At 43.7% G+C, this 17,928-nt stretch overlaps 1 protein-coding gene across 3 annotated transcripts in view; it reads right to left on the reverse strand.

The window, feature by feature from the left end:
* Positions 1–17,928, reverse strand: part of LOC138246163 (E3 ubiquitin-protein ligase TRIM39-like) — a 138,694-nt gene that overhangs the window by 54,603 nt on the left and 66,163 nt on the right. For all 3 annotated transcript variants that reach the window (XM_069200473.1, XM_069200472.1, XM_069200471.1), the window contains one exon: positions 11,667–11,689. In XM_069200473.1, the coding sequence (XP_069056574.1) occupies positions 11,667–11,689 (23 nt within the window). The remainder of the gene's footprint in view (positions 1–11,666; positions 11,690–17,928) is intronic.

Below are 17,928 nucleotides of genomic sequence, written 5' to 3' on the forward strand. Positions count from 1 at the left end.
AGCTTGGGGAGGGTGGATAATGATCTTGCATTAGTTCCACTAACAACAAGCAATTTAGAAACGTTTGATCAAGTCACTATGACGCCCAGACGGATGGTGATGTCTACAGTGTACCACCTCAGGAAACACCAACTCCACCGTTGGCCACGGCTACGCCATTTGCAAGAACAGCATCTGGTTATTTTGCCGACTACAACGACGGTCTATCAGACTCGTTTGCCTCTTTGACAGCTGACCTGTCAGGTGCACGTAAGCTAATACATTGGCTTAAAGAAAAATTTCGTTTTTCCATGGAACTATGTATGGCTTTCCTTGACTGTCCTAGCTTTTCTGCTTTGGACTGGTTTTGTCATTACCTTTTTTTGTTAATACTTGGTCATTTCTTCCCAAGAGAACAGCGGTTGAACAGGTGGAGGAGGTTTTGAAACCAAATTTTTCATCACATAAGATTCGAAGAGACTTGTCTTTTGTGAATATTTCTGCAGTACCAATTCCTGATGGGATTGTGTAGGACAAAGTAATGTTTGATATATATGGTCCCACTGAAATTATTCAAGTACCGTATGTGTTAAAATTATCAATGAACGATATAGTCATACCAGGCATTGTATCTGATGATTGGGATGTGAAAACAGTTTATTTTATGAAGACAGAATTGCAATATTATACGGTCTATGAAAACAAAGATGTGTACCAGTTTAAAGAAAATTATGGTGACAATTTTTTTGTTATACTTATTATGGACACACCTTCATACATGAAGCGAGCAGTCCAAAAATGATATTCAATTATACACAATGGGAACATTGCCCAACTTGCGGGGGAGTTCAAAAACTTATTCTGAAAAGTTTGTGTATTTTTCTGGGCATCATCAAAAAAATGCTGAGTCATATTATTTTAAGGTAACTCCTACTAAGGATATATTTATGTTATTGACCAACACGAAATTTATATATTCAGACTCTTTTGTTTCCCGGTTATCAATTGAAGGTTATGAATATTGGTCAAAATATGTTGATTTGAAAAGTGTTTGGGGAACAAAAAATTGGCAGACTAAGGGTAGAGAAACATTGTTTAGAGCATGTCTCATCCCTGTTCAAATGATCTTTTTAAATGAAACAGTACAACAAACAAGTTGTTTCGGCTTAGCCACAATTAGGGAAGTAAATATGCCCAGTATACCTGCCCCTGCAAAATGTGATAACTGGCAAAAGTACACGAATGCAACTATAAATGAGCTCAATGAGTGGGTCCAGAATGGTACGTTTAATGCTTCAATGACATGTCCCGACGGGGGTTACTGTGGCCAATAGATACCAACAGGTGTCATCAACGTTTTGTCACCTTCTCGGGGGGTTTCCGAACGAGTAGGTCAGACCCTCACTATATATCACCAGAACATGCTGACATAATTACAACATATAGTGTAGGAAAATTGTGCCAACAGTGGCTAAAATCATCCTCACTAGACACAGTTAAGACACACCTCAGTCTCCTGTCTAACAACACTGACGTACAGGATTTCTTGTCAGGCCCAAAGATACCACGTAAGAAGCGTTTCTTGTATGAGGTATACAATGAAATATGGAAACTTTCCCAACAAGAGGCTGCAGCACGGTTACGGCAGATAGATCAGGAAAATTTGAAAATGGCATTAGCTGTTGTGGATAATGTGATTCACACCTTGTCTGACCAGATATATACAATTAACAACATTGTTTCTTCTGCTATAGACATTATACGATCTGATATGTCTTCTTTATATCATGAACAGAGTCAGACCAGGTCCATTATGCAGTTGGGTTGGACACTTCAGGCATTGAAGGCGGGTTCCGTGGCAGCACATCATGGCCAGGGAAATATTTTTTCCCTTTAATTTGACATGATAACAACAACTAATGGCTAAAAAGGAGGAGACTTATGTCATGCTTAACATTGAAAAGATAGAAAGACTGCCTTTTACCGTGGCCAAGATTCATTCAGCAGAGTGGTTGATACACGGGGGTTATTAATCTGCCTATTTCTACATTACAATTCACTTCTTGATTGAAACATGTTCCGGTAGGGAGATATGAAAAGTTGGGAGATAGTTACATCCATGAGGTGTGGGAGCTTCCCTTCTCGTACAAATGCCTCAATGGCATGAAAGAGGACTTTCGTAGTGAATGTGAGACTTCAGTCAGCCATTCTATCATTTGTAAGCAGCTGTCCTTGCATGGGGCGTGTAATGCCTCGGTTGCGAACTTGGCTTGCTACCTGAAGGGAGTTCCAGTCCCCTTGATTAAACGCACGTTCCAGGTGCTTTCCAACGGCAGCTACGTCCTTCTCAATAGTGAAGACTGTTGTGGCATGCAGGCCGGAATAGTTTACGTTGTTTCGGTCTCTAAGGTTGTTACATGCTGCGGGAACGTGTTGTTTCCCCCCACTAAATTTAGGGAGGTAACTGATATCTGGCCTCACATTGCTACTTCCAAGGTGAATTTTGACAAGTTAAGTAGACTGAAGGCTTTATTGTTTCAGAAGCATGTGGCCCTTAAATCTGCACGCGAGACCTACGCACTTCATGTGGCAAGGTCGTCGGCAGAAATACAGCCCTTTTTAAATACGAACTTTCTGAGACACTTTGGTGAACTTGTGGGACGTATATTTAATGTGTTTAGCACAACTGGATTAGCATATTTTTTCAAAGCTGTTGGTATTGGTTTTGTTCACACCCTTTCCTCTATATCCGGTTTGATACCTTCAGCTATTCACTAAATTTTCGGAAGCATTTTTGGGGGATTTCCAATAACTTTGGCTTTATTAGCCAGCATTTTGCTGTTGTTGTTTTTCCGCAATGGCTGTCCCGCCGCAACAAGGACAAATGAAGGTGCTCCCATCAGCGCAGCTGTGTCGTGAACGCATGATGCAGCAGTTTGGAGCAACACTCCCGGAACATTTGGGGTGTGACTGGTCTCTGTCATTCAGACCGGTTTTGGATTGTGTGCAGCCTGTGTTTCGGTGCCGTTGGTGCTCTTTTGAACATGCCCTGGAAGTTTGTCTTTCATAGCAACGCCCCTCAGTGACTGATGCTGACCTGTTGATGTTCTCGTTGAGGGTTCATTACCGGACATGCGCACTGCGGCTGCGTTTGCTCAGAGAAGCTGATTAACGCTACCCTTCCACGAGGAAGTTACTGTTAATAGGCACTACACAGGATGCCGCCTTGGTTGAGACTGGGGCTATGGAACACACCTGCTCCTTAGTGGTTTTTGGCGCGATTTACCGGTTTTGTCATCTGCCAAATTGGAGGACCTCCTCCTTTCCATGACTGATGCTTGATTTGGAACTGTCCTAAATTTACTTTTTCCTTTGAATTCGGCTCTTGGCCGCATGCTCATTTTTTTAATTACCGAGTAGTATGCTTGTGTGTCCTCTTGACTTGTCAGAATTAAGTAGGGTTTTGAATATATTTTAGCTTAGGGCATTTTAGTTTTGGCTTAAACCACTTTCTACCGACAAGGGGAGGGTGCAGTGTAGCCATTTTTAATATAGCTTCATCCACTTTAGTTTTACATACTAGGCCGCTGTGCACTTTGCCCTAGATATATTTTACTCTGCTTCGCACTGTTATTTTATAATAACCAGTTTTTACAGTCTTGTTTTAATTTCTTCTATCAAATTGTTTAGCTTAGTTCAGCGCTGTGTTCTCAAATAATGCATTCTTGATCACTCTGTGCTTCAGTCAAGGCTACAGTCTGGTACATTGCCGGTAAACGTGGTAGAAGTTTAGTCTCCAGCATTCATAGAAAATACACATCCTTACGTAGGGACATTTTCTTAGAATATCTGCGTGTTAGTTATAAAAACACTTTCTAGTCCTAGTACACGTCAAGAGGAAGATACCCACAGCTGTATGCTGAATGCCCCGTTGCAGATGCTGATGCAGATTACAGGCCTTTGCTCAGGTATGAGGGTCAATGTCCTCCCGGGGGAACCTGAAAGGCAGGCTTAGAACTTAAGATGCTGTGCTCGAAAATATAACTTAGAGAGAGAATAACCTAGTGGCACTATGATAGCTTTATTCTTGTGCTTCACTCTCATTGTTTCTATTTTAATATTACTGTGTTGTGTAGTTCTGGTTATTGCAGCTCACACTTTGCTATCTAAAATGCAGTCGTTTTATTAAACCAATCTTTTAAAACTTATACTGCTTCTATTGTCATTTATATATGAGACCGCACTGTGTATGAGAGAACCAGTTGTGACCTGAGTGACCACGACTTCCCTGAGGAGTATTAACATGTCATGCGCTCGGCTGCCCAATTGTCTCTACCATTTGGGAGAGATGAGGCACTGCTAGTTAGCCGGAGCAAAACCAAGATTTGGAGTGACAAGTGTCATCCACCGTGGGTCAGACTCAGTCCCCCACACTGTGAACGATCTTGCTGCTCAAAATCCAGTAGTCTCATTAGGATAATGAGAGCCTACGCGACAAGTTAGCATTTGTCGATAGGTCATCAAAACATGTCGTAATTGGAGGTACTTATGAAATTAGGATCTGTGAAGCATAAAGTCAGTCTGAACTCTGTGAACCAGACCACACATCTCCTAACTTAGAAATGCCTACAAGGTTCCATCAGCTAAAGCCTTCTAGCTGGGCTGCTTGCTGAAGCCATGTTCTATTCCATAGGGGGGTTTCTGCATAAGTCTACAGTGCCATCTGGTCCACAGAAGGGCAGCCCTCCCACATAGGAGTAGTACTTCAATCACCTCTAGGGGCGACCTTGGGATAGTCCATCAATATTTTGGCAGTCATGTAGGTACACTTCAAAATGGAAGAAAGGGTCTTTCTGACCCCCAAATAGCCAATTAATAATCACTTGAAGCTGGGATGCCCAGTAACAGAATCACAGGTCAGCCATGCCCATCCCTCCCATCGGATGTGGATTCCATACATTTTCTGGAAGGTGAACTTGGGTTTTTTGTTTCCCCATAGGAATCCTTGTATCAAGGCTGTGAGCTGCTTGAATAAGATGTGGGGGATAGAGTAGGGCATATTTTGCAGCATATAGAGAAGCCTGGGTAGGATCATCATTTTAAAAAGAGAGACTCATCCTATTACAGCAAGTGGCAAGTTTGTGCATTTAGTCATGTCTTACTGTGCGTGTCTGTATCATGTAGGGGTTGAGGCTCCAAGTTAGCCCTGGCACCTGGGCTATGTGTGACACCAATGGTACTGGAGACTGAGGCGGTGCACCGGGAGTTGGGACTGACAGCCAAACATTAAGCATCACCCTTAAGAGGAAAAGCAGTGATTTGGTCCAATTGACCCAAAACCCAGAGACCTCTTCATAGAGGTGCAGTATCTCAAACAAGCTTGAGCCCATGTTTTGAGGCCGGTACATGAAAAGCAGGATGCCATCAGCATATAGCGCAACGCAGTCCTCAAAGCCCCTTGCCAGTGGAACTGTCAGAATTGCACATCACAACAGATCCATGTCACTAGTGGTTCAATCGACAACACGAATAGTAGTAGTGAAAGGGGGCATCCTCATCTGGTGCTGCGACCAATTAGGATGGTGGGGGAGAGGATGCCATTGACTCATACCTGCGCTTAAGGGTGGGCACACAGTAGTTTAACAAACAAAAGAAACATGGGCCAAACCCCATCATGTCAAGGACCTGGAAGAGGAATTTAGGGAATCAAGGGCCTTCTCAAAGTCAAGAAACAGGAGGGCAATGGGGTCAGTGTGTGGTGGTGGGCCAAAGCAGTCTGTCTATAGATGCAGTGCCGGGTGCTGTTGAGAGGCTTGAAGTTGCACTGATCTGGGTGAATGAGTGTGAAGATCGCTGGTAGTGTCACAGTGCCCTTTCCTCAGGATATGCATGCTGCTGAACAAAAGGCCCAAGATCTCCTGGCGTCACCAACTCAGAAAGCTATCAGAGCACAGAGTTATGATGAAGATAGGCGGGGGAAAGGGAATTAGGGTAGGGAACTGCAGGGAGAGAGATCTGAAAAGAAACAGTTAGAACAAATATGCAGATACTCATTCCAATAGACTCTTGAATAAAGGCGTCTCCGTGACATCAGATTGAGACACTTTGGGAATTGGGCGTAGCCCCCTCTTTGAATCATGCAACAAGAACAAACTGCAACCTCTGAACCTAGAGATGGCAAGAGCTTTGGACTATGTTCATACTCTGAATATCAATCATGTAACAACTATGCATTCATAACAAACGTTTGATCTCAGCCTAGAAATTCTCAAAGACTTAAATATGTATCTCACATATTATGCTTCCCAAAAAACAATGAAACTATAATTTGCTTATCTCCAAAACGTTTTCACATTTACTACTAAGGCCTGAAAGTTTTACTCATTGAACTTGAAGCACTTTGTTCCTTGGGCAAAAGCGCCTTGTTTGTTGTTCATGAAGCGCTTTGATCATCATACATGAAGCGCCTTGTTCATTATGCCAGAGAGCGCTTTTACTTGATTTGTCTGAAGCGCTACGCTCGTTGTGCTAAAGGGAGCTTTACTCATGTGGCCTGAAACGCTTTTGATTGTCGTGCCAAGGGCACTTTACACTTGTGGCCTGAAGCGCTTTGCTCATTGTGCTAAGGGGCCCTTTACTCATGTGGTCCGAAGACCTTTGATCATCGCGCCAAGGCCGCTTTATTCATTTGGCCTGAAGAGCTTTTATCGTCATGCCAGGAGCGCTTTACTCTTTGGGCTGAAAGCGCTTTGCTCGTTGTGCTAACGGGCGCTTTACTTTTGGAAGTAAAAATTCCCTTCAAGATTGGGCTCATCAAGACCTTACTGCTACGAGTCCGACCTACTCGTATCTGAATTCACCATGGAAACAAGGATACTCCGATTTGCTGTCAATCTGCCATGCAGGAAATCTGATCTTCTTCAGAGGAACCCCTATGAGGTCTGACTGGATCGAAGTCTTCAAAATAGTGAGCAATGTGCTTGGGTGTGGCTGGCCTTTATAGGCCTGACATACCCCAAGATGGCCGCTGCCTCTAGAAACCTGGGAATTGTAGCCCTTTCATAGAATAGCACTGATAAGTGCATCTTGTCCACCAATGTCCTGGCCCTGCAGCTACATGAGCTTTACCACAGGGCAGGTGACGCTGATAACCACTTCTAGAACAAGAGGGGATGACAAGTGGTGTGCATGAAGCAAATACGTGCAGCGGAATTTCAGGCGGGACCTGGACCGCGCACAGCCTTATTCCTGACAGGTAGCAATCTATTGGGCAGTAGCTTAGCAAAGCTCTGTACTAATCAATGAGATTGGGAGGTAGGGCATGCAGTGTTCTGGGGGTTTCCCTATCTTGTGGATGACGACGATGATGGCTAGATCAAGTTGGGAGGAACCGGACCAATTCAATGGTTTTTAGGCAGAGTTTAATAAGGTGTGGGGCAAGTGAAGTATTGAATATAGAGTAGTGTCTGGCTGGGAAGCTGTGTGGCCCTGGTACCTCATCTGTTATAGCTGCCTCAACCTCGTTTGAGTGATCTACTGGCCGAGTGTCACTCTGTTTTGCATTAAGAGAGAAGTGAGGGGAAGTCATTAATGACTAGTTGGGTGATTTCGTGCCCTAAGCCATCACAGGTATAGATTGCTAAAGCAGGAAGTGAATGCAGCTGCAATTTCCACAGAGTTATCTAATGGGGCTTCCCCTGGGTCACAGATCCTTGGGATTATTTCTGTGGCTATGTCACAGTTAGCCAGCCACTGTAGTAAATTCCCGGTTTTATTGCCCCATTCATGGATCCTGTGAGGTGATCCTGCACTTCTTGGCCTCGACTAGATAGAGCTGCCATGAGGCGTGGTTTCATGCGTTCACCTGGCTACCTTCGGTATTGATTCTCTAAATGAAGTAGGACTGACTCCAGGTATGCTATTTTCTCAAGCCTGCCTCGGGTTAGTCCGCATATGTTGACTTTCGCCTTGCCTTGTATGACCGCTTTTCCAACAGTCCAGAGGGTTCCCATAGTTGATATTGAGCCCTGATTCAGCTCAAAGTAGATGGTCAAATCCTGAAGTAGGTGTTGAGAGCATTGCAGGTACACAAGATACCTGGTGTTTAGATACCACACTGGTTTGAGGCCACATTTGTTTGAGGTCATCTCTGCTGTTTCCCAGCACGCTAAGACCACGGCATGGTCAGATATCCCTCCAGGTCAGTATAGCAATGTCAGCCATGGAGGTAGTGCCTGGAATATGGATACATGGGAGAGGGTCCCTCTCAGGAGAATGGTAGTCACATGTTGATATCAGGCATAAAGAGTTAGTTCAATCTTGAAAAGCTGTCATGAGTTGCTGGGCCCAAGCTCTTGAGGGGGCCACATCTGCCACACATCGCAAAAGCTAAGGGTGCTGGCCTATTCTGCTAAAGGGGAGGATCTACAGTGGGCCATTGTTCTGGCCGCTGGGGAATCTATCTGGGAGTCAAGCAATTAAATCTCCTCCTATAATGATACGGCCCAGGGGGAGGTTAGGGGATCAGTGTTTGCAAGTCCAAAAAGGATGCACTAATTAGGCTGAAATGATATTATAGTGAACACACTCTAGAGACTCCCCTAGTACATTGAATCTACTAGAGCTGTCTGTGGAGGAGTGCAAACCGAGAGGGGAAAGCTGCACTGAAGGAGAATTATGGTCCCTAATGAGCCTCTAGTGTGACGCACATGGAAGACCCTATCATAGTCTGCACAGCGCAGGACTGGCCAGCCTGTGACAACGAGGTGTGTCTCCTAGAGGAGCATGACCATTGGCAGGTGGTGTTTCACAAAATGAAAGACAGTACCCTCCTTAATGCAGTCATTCAGACCGTTCACATTCAAGGTCAGTATCATAAAGTCAGCCAGGTGGGTGGTGCCAGGAATTTGGGTGGGAGTGGAGGAGCGGGTCCCCTCAATCCACAGTGATGTCCTTGTTGGGCCATTGACTATGGAGGGTCTGTGCATGTGGAATCACAGTTGTGTAGTGCATGTGACGTGAACAGTAACTGGAAAGAGAAAAACATGGAACACAACAAATCAAAACAACCCCCTGTGCCCCTGAGTGTCCACTCAGCCCACACTTCCACACTAGAGGTATCTGTCACCCAAACAAATCCTATCAACATAGTTGTGGAAACAACAATATGGGTTAACACGTGTCCAGTCTCTCCACAGACAGCGCATACAGTGCTTCTGGCAAGAAACTGCAGGTCGAGAGGTTTGTCTCCAATCTGAATTGATATTAATATGAACAGTACACAGAGGTCTCAGTGGCCCTTTATTGGAGTCTTGGCTAGGGGCCAGGTTAGAATGATGGACCAGGTTTCAGTATGTTCTCCAAAGGGGCTAGCCATTCTTTGTTCGCCCCGGCTGCTGTCTGCATCCTCCTCCCCGAGGATTCTGGGGATCCAGTGCATTGGTGTCTGTGCTTCAGAGACTGACAGCTTTGGGGTATCTTACCACTGGGCATGACATTTCTGTCCCCTTGTGGGTGGGTGAGCATCTGAAGGACTGGTCAGAGTGGAATGGCCGCAGAGCCTTATCCTCAGTTTCCCACTCCCAGGCCTGTTCTGGGTTGTCGAAAAAGAGGAAGCAGGAATTATGTAGCTTTTTGAGGTGTGCCAGGAATAGAAGCATGTAGGTGAGGCACAGTATTTCAGTTTTTGTGTAATGGTGTCAAATGATTTCCTCTGTTTCTGGATCAAATGTTGGTGATAATGACCCTGGGTGGGGCACTGGAGGTTCTTCTGCGCCACATCCCACAGAGCTCTCGAGAGAATGAAACACGGCGCAGTTGATCGGGTGGGAGCCAGGAGGAGATTCAGGATTTGAGACATTTCTCTGGAAAGGAATCCTCCACATATTCTGGGAAGCCCATTAATCACAAATTGTTACACTGGGCTCTGTTCTCTGCATCCTCCTTGTATTCTTTGAGTAACTTGCCCGAGGAGAAGGGGAGGGACATCGCTGCTTATCCTCAGTCACCCAGTCAGCGACATTTCCTAAGTCTCTGGCGTAGAAGGGCGGCATCTATTAAGACCTCCCAAGCTTAGTTTCAAAAGCAGTCCGTGACACCTCGTTTGCCTGCAGGATGAAGTCTCTGCTTTTGAGAACAGTGAAATGTGGAGTTGAAAAATAATGGCCCGTTGGCTTGGTAGCTTTTGAGGAATATTGTGTAAAGTTAATCCATTTTAGTCTGTCTCTGCAAGGAGGTTGGACAGTTTCACCCCATGTTGATAACCAACTCCCCCAAGGGTTGCCACCTCTTAGAATAAAAGGTCTACCTGAGAGTGCCAAGGTGACCTGCTTGCACCATATTTCTTGGGCAACATGGGCAGTCAGCTGGCCTGCAGATGGATCTGCAGCTGTGGAGATGAAGGCCTGCGGGTACCCTCACATCGGTGATGGTTTGTCAAGGTTGCATGATGTGACCTGGTCTCAGAGAGAGGACGGGTGGCATCATAGACGGGTACAATCCAACTGAATATTGTCAACGTCACCGGGGTGAGCTCCTAAATTCCGTAGGTGGTAGAGTTGTCCGGGGCTAGACCGCACAGAAGCATCTCTGTCTATTGCAGGGTTGAGTTGTTGGTGCGTTATCGGCCCTGTGGAGGCAGTACACAGGTCAGGAGCTGAAGGTCAGACCTGTACGGAATCTCTGTAGACTGCAGACCCCACCCACAGGGCCCCCCTCCAGTGATCGTGGCTTGCGTCAGTAGAAGTGGCCCTGGTATGCACAGGGGGTCATTTTATGGTGCCGTCAGCATTATAGGAGTAGAGCTCCTTACCCCCAGAGTCCAGGTCATGCCTCTGCAAATATCTGTGCAGAGGGAGTGTGGGTTTGGGAGCTCTAGGTGCACACACAGTGATGTCACTGGCCCCCTAGACCCTGGTACACGAAGCAGGCATGATGGGCAGGGATAAAGAACAGGGTTGCACAACTTTTTGACGAGCGCCCGCCATTTTGGCCACTCAAGGCTTGCCCACTTGTCATACCTTAATACAGTAAACAGACCATGCCTCTATGTTTGATTAAAATCATAAACATTCTAAAACATTCTCTTTTTCAGTGCAATCACACTTCTGCCCAACTAAGTGCTGTACTCAACTAAATCAATGTGCAAGCGGAGCCAATGTCCTTGTCAATGTAATGCGTCTTAAAGGTTTTCTTCTATAGATCACATAAGACCAAACACAAAGTACACTGTCAAGCCAGCCCAAAAAAGAAATTGACAGTTCAAAAACAAATGATAACTGGCTGTTCAAGTGTCGGTCCAAATATTTCATTGCAACAGCCACGTTTTTAAAACAGTCATGGGCAAAACATTTTAAGATCCACACATTACAGAACTAGTGTTTTATTTGCGAATTTAGGGAAATATATAGATTCTTTTTAACCACTTTAGTATTATGCATTAACTTATTAACTGAACATGAGACATACACTTGTTAACAAGCGCAGTTTCTATTTTAGAAATCAAGAACTCTCGCTGTTATATGGAATTCTGACAATACAAAAACATTGAATGAAGTGTGCTGAACGAAAACAATGAAACCACAGAACGTTTATACAGTATACCTGATGACCATGTCTGTGAAATGTTTGGATGTCATACCACAGCTATAATGTGCCGAAACAAAGCCTTCTGGGTTAGGAACACTTACTTGTTCAGGGTGAGCTTTGCGTCCTGCAAAACAAAGTACAAGTAGATGTTCAGTGCAGCAGAGCTTGGCAAACGCCTGCACAATTTCATTTAAATTCACATGCTATATTTCAGTACCATCAACACTGCCACATACGTCAGACAATGGAGAAGTATAAATGGCAAGATTACGAAGAGACGTGACGAACGGCAGTATGGTGCAGCCAGAGGTAACCATATGGCACCTAACACAATGGAAACTAGTAACATTTTTACAGTCAGCCTTTTCTTCAGTGGTAGAAGAGGCTACGACAAGTCAATTTTATGGCAAAACTGGACGCTAGTATCATACCTAACTTCCTTTATTCACTACTATGCAGCATTTCACAGCAAACACAGGAATTTTAGAACCTAAAAGCACCACATGTCCCATATAAGGGTTTGCCTACATCCAAATCATCTTACAATCAACTATTCTCCATCTATGGGCCCGATGTAGATCTTGGCGGAGGGGAATACTCCGTCACAAGCTTGACGGATATTCTGTCCGCAGTATTAAATCCTATGGAGGTCATAAAACGGTGGACGGGATATGTCACATTTGTGATGGAACATTCCATCTGCTGAGATCTAAATCAGGTCCTTCCTTAATCTTTAATTGTCATGTAGGTTGATGATGGATGTTTACTTAAGGTTTCTGTGGGTTCTGCTCCCAATTTTCGGGGGCCTTTATTACTACTTAAATATATTTAGTAGAAACGGACATCGCAAGTCAGTGTGGTTAGGGTTTTTTATCTGTTTCAAAATAATATATATTTTAAAGACAAAGTTACATTTTGTGCAAAAACTCAAGAAGCCTACTTGCATCAAAATTCTAAAATGCGCCTAGTCTAGCCATACATTAAATGTTCCACAGAGGTTATTGAAGCAAAAGCCCTCACAAATTCCTTAATGAGAATATCTTTGTAAACTTCATAGATGTTGTGAACTTAAAAGCAGAGTCCAAGTGGTAGATGTCCTACTGCATGAAGTTTATTTTAACCACATCTAGAGTTAAATACTGTTTGTTTGTTGGTTTGAATTGCAGTAGGATCGTTTTACCAGTCACAATTAATTTTACAGCGAAGAACGAGTATAAATCACTTTAAACAGCGTAATGTAGATCTTACACACCTATAAAGGAACACCCAGAACATTCCTCTCATCTGTTTTCTCTTTCCAAGAAAGCATGCCACACTCACTAAACTGTTCATGTCACAATGTTAGTCATCACACTTGTTAGAAATGGGGTTTTTGGTTGGCAGTCAGGTTACCCTCTGTCCAAGCAAGAACCCTCACTCTAGTCAGGGTAAGTCACACACAATCCAAGTTTATCCTGCACCCACCCTCTGGTAGCTTGGCACGAGCAGTCAGGCTTAACTTAGAAGTAAAGTAGTTGTGCAATAAATCATACAATAACACCATATAGCACCACAAAAATACACCACACGGTGTTTAGAAAAATATATAATATTTATCAGGATAATTGTAGGTCAAAACGAATAAAGATACAATGTGAAGTTGTAGAGATATCACTGGAAAGTGATATAAAGTGTCCTAAGTCTTTAAAAATCAAACAAAGTCTCTTTCAAGCACAAAGTACCTGGTTTGGAGTGGAAAATCTCCGCAAAGGGCCGCAGAAGAAGAGATACGTGGAAAAATGGTGTGTGCGTCGATTTCTCCCCAGCACACACGGACTTGCGTTGCTATTTTTCACGTGGGGAAGTCGTGCATTGTTTTCCGGCACGCGGAGCGTTTCTTTTTATGGGTCGCTGGGATTACCAGATGTCCCGGGTCTGTGCGTGGATTCTCCTGCTTGTTTTCCGGCTGCGCGTCGTTCCGCGGGGCTGTGTGTCGAAGTTTCGCTCTCACGGCAGGCGTCGCGTCGATTTCCCGTCTGGAAGTCGGGCGGTGTTGTCCTCGCGAGGCTGTGCGTCAAAGTTCCGGCCGCTCCGAAGGCGTTGCGTTGGTCAGCATCGGTGTGCGGCGTTTTTCTAACCGCGGAACAAGCTGTGCATTGAAAATTTCGGCGCACGAAGAGTCCAAATGAAAAAGACAAGTCTTTTTGGTCCTGAGACTTCAGGGAACAGGAGGCAAGCTCTATCCAAGCCCTTGGAGAACACTTTCACAGCCAGACAAGAGTTCAGCAAGGCAGCAGGGTAACAGCAAGGCAGCAGTCCTTTGTAGAAAGCAGTCAGGTGAGTCCTTTAGGCAGCCAGGCAGTTCTTCTTGGCAGGATGCAGGTTCTGGCTCAGGTTTCTTCTCCAGCAAGTGTCTGATGAGGTAGGGCAGAGGCCCTGTTTTATACTAAATTGTGCCTTTGAAGTGGGGGTGACTTCAAAGAGTGGCTAAGAAATGCACCAGGCCCCCTTTCAGTTCAATCCTGTCTGCCAGGGTCCCAGTAGTGGGTGTGGCAGTCCTTTGTGTGAGGGCAGGCCCTCCACCCTCCCAGCCCAGGAAGACCCATTCAAAATGCAGATGTATGCAAGTGAGGCCGAGTACCCTGTGTTTGGGGTGTGTCTGAGGGAATGCACAAGGAGCTGTCAACTAAACCTAGCCAGACGTGGATTGAAGGGCACAGAAAGATTTAAGTGCAAAGAAATGCTCACTTTCTAAAAGTGGCATTTCTAGAATAGTAATATTAGCTCCGACTTCACCAGTCAGCAGGATTTTGTATTACCATTCTGGCCATACCAAATATGACCTTCCTGCTCCTTTCAGATCAGCAGCTGCCACTTCAACAATGTATGAGGGTAGCCCCATGTTAGCCTATGAAGGGAGCAGGCCTCACAGTAGTGTAAAAACGAATTTAGGAGTTTTACACTACCAGGACATATAACTACACAGGTACATGTCCTGCCTTTTACCCACACAGCACCCTGCTCTAGGGGTTACCTAGGGCACACATTAGGGGTGACTTATATGTAGAAAAAGGGGAGTTCTAGGCTTGGCAAATACTTTTAAATGCCAAGTCGAAGTGGCAGTGAAACTGCACATACAGGCCTTGCAATGGCAGACCGGAGACAAGGTTAAGGGGCTACTGAAGTGGGTGGCACAACCAGTGCTGCATGCCCACTAGTAGCATGTAATCTACAGGCCCTAGGCACATATAGTGCACTCTACTAAGGACTTACAAGTAAATTAAATAGCCAATCATGGATAACCCAATCAATAGTACAATTTACACAGAGAGCATATGCACTTTAGCATTGGTTAGCAGTGGTAAAGTGCCCAGAGGTCAAAAGCCAACAACAACAGGTCAGAAAAAAATAGGAGGAAGGAGGCAAAAAGTTTGGGGATTACCCTGTCAAAAAGCCAGGTCCAACAACACTATACTGCACACCAAACACACCAACTTGCTAAAGCTCACACACTATCTTCTGTTGAATCATACATTTTCCTGTTGAGCCCCTGCATTGATGTACCTAACCAACCATGCGACCACCCCCCATAACACAGAGAACATGAATACTCTACCAACCATGTTCCATCACCCTACTGATAAGGAATATGAAAACACATTTATCAGAAAAGCCAAAACCATCAATTCAACAACAGTAACACTGCAGAACCGAACAAAAGTCACAGAATAATCCACAAACTAGAAAGCTATTATTGGTGAGCTACAGCACACTTAAAGCACAACTTTAAACCCGATAACTGCAAGTGAGGCCCATCTATGCCTCATATGTCAATAAATCAACAGCAATTAACAAATTGATCTTCTAAAAAAAGTTAACTAATTGTACCTAAAAATCTAAATCAAGAAACATTATAGCAGACAAACTCACCATTAAATTAAGAGGCATACCCAAATGGAACTAAGTCAAGTCACTGACTCACCTCCTTAACTTCTTCAACTCTCTTAAGGTTAGATCTTACTGAAAACATTTTCATGCTCTCCATCCCGCAAACCCCACTCCCGAATCACAGACATGTATTTTAGCAATTATTAATGTTTTTCTCACACATAGAATATTCGTTCACTTCTTAAATCACCCACTCATAACACTTACAGCATCACCAACTGATGTCACATCAGTAATCGTCCAAATTAAATTTGTTGACATGAAACGTGAAGAAGCATTTACCATAAAAATGCAAGCTCAAAGGATATTCTTCAGGCTATCTTTTATGCCAAGCTAAAGCACAGAAAGAATCATCATCCATGTTGCGGACAGAAACGTTAGTATATTCTGGAAGTTGCAGTTGGCAAAAATCAATCACATTGTAAAATATCACCAACTTTGAATGGCCAATGATGAAGTTACCTTTAAAGCCTAGACTCTTGAAAATCCAAATGCTCTACCACAGTGATTGGGGCACCATCAAAACATTCTATCATACCTCATGAGTATTTTAAGTATTTTCATTCACTTAAATAATTTTCGATAAAGAAATCTCAAATCAGGACGAGGTTAACCCAAAATCAGTCCTGCAAAATGTTTGGTTTTGCCTTGCGAAAGACCTAGGAACTGTTTGATGAAGACATTTAGATGGAGTCAGTTTGCCCAGACCCAGGAAAATACATAGCTAAAGTGTTTCTGTCTTTTTAATGGTTTTGTCTAAAAGGAGAGTGCTGTCCAGTTCTGGCTCTTTGCTGGAGAGCAGAGACCAGGGCTTGTGGGGAGTGGAAGGGGCAAGGAGGTGCAAGAGGTGAGGCGTGAAGAGCAGGAGGCCAAGTATTTACTTTTTATTTTATGTTTGTGACAGAACAGTGACAGAGTTTTCTATGACTCTCACTACTCTACTGCCTCTTTCAATCAGTTGAATGTGGGCCAGACATATCATTATAGATGGGTAGAAAGTGTGTTTTTCACCTTACAGTTATGAGTGACATCATAGACAACTTCAGCCTCACTTTCATCATCTAGCATATGTCACTCAGAAGCCCTTATTTATTGCTACCCAGTTAGAATTCTATATTTTATGACTGTATTTCGGAGGGTTGCTTTTTAGGAAAGCTTATGCAGAATTAAGCCATTATTGTGACAAACTAATGATAAAGGCTATAGGCTTGATTAGTTCATTGGGAAATGTTATGTCACATGCCATAGGTCATATATATTTGTTAGGAAAAAGTTATGATAAAGGCAGTAAGCCCAACCAATTTATTGTGAAAAGTGTTCCTTAAAGCCAATGGGCCTAGGGTGTTTTATGATTGCATGGTGTTAAATGCTCTAGGGGCAGATACCATAGTATTCACGTTTTTGGTGTTGGTTACCTTCACTGAGAAACACGTGGAGTTGAATATTGCCTTAGTACTAATCTTTCCTAAGCCCTCTTTAGAGTGGTTGTATATTGTTTGCTTTGGAAAATTAGGCTATTATTTATGCAGGATGTGAGGCATGTGCAAGTAGTAGGTCTACAATTTCCCCCGACATGGGACTAAACACCCCATTGTAGTGCATGAATCTCTCAAGTTAGCAAAGCAGAGCAGTCCAAAGCCTACTCAGGGGAGGCGCTATGGGCTAGTAATCACAATTCACAGGCATTCAATAATAACACTTAATAAATGATTGTTTAAACAGTGATTTTTCTTTAGAAAAGGAAAAGCAGATTTTTTACACAAGCACACATTACTAAATCCTATGCATTCATTTACAAATATATAATAAGGCAGATCAAAAATACCTTGGATTACATCATGTAATCACAATTGACCTCTAAAGGTCATGACCCTCAAAACCCTTGTGCCCCGCCACCTATACCAGGCAACACATTACAACATAGGGGGCTATTACTGTAGATAAAACAGGCTGATTGGCCTTATCAAGGGTTCACTTTATTACAAAAACAACAAGCCTCAAGTTAAAAAGACCATCATTTTGTGCATACACACAGTGATCACATATAAACAGTATTATTATTAAATACAATATTTTAAAATGACACATGTTCACATTTTATATACTTTCAGGCCACTTAAATGCAATAAAAAAAACTCCTAGAGAACACCACTTTCAAGCCACAGAAAATGCAGCCATAGAACGAGTCCCTGGGGAGCACTGCATCCAACTGTAGAGCAAAACTTCCACCTTAGAAGTGATTTCAACATCATGATGAAAATCCTAGGGGTACTACATTTTAAGACCCTGCAAATATAGGGTTTGTTTGTTTTATAATAAAAAAAGGTTTTGAGAGGAGCTGCTGCCCTTCTGCAGCCTCCCTCACTCTTTCTTTTTGACACTGGTGGTGCCCCAGCCCAGTTTGGAGTCACCATAAGTCAAGAAAAATGTATATGT

This window comes from Pleurodeles waltl, chromosome 7, assembly GCF_031143425.1.
Source record: "Pleurodeles waltl isolate 20211129_DDA chromosome 7, aPleWal1.hap1.20221129, whole genome shotgun sequence".
NCBI classification, from domain to species: domain Eukaryota; kingdom Metazoa; phylum Chordata; class Amphibia; order Caudata; family Salamandridae; genus Pleurodeles; species Pleurodeles waltl.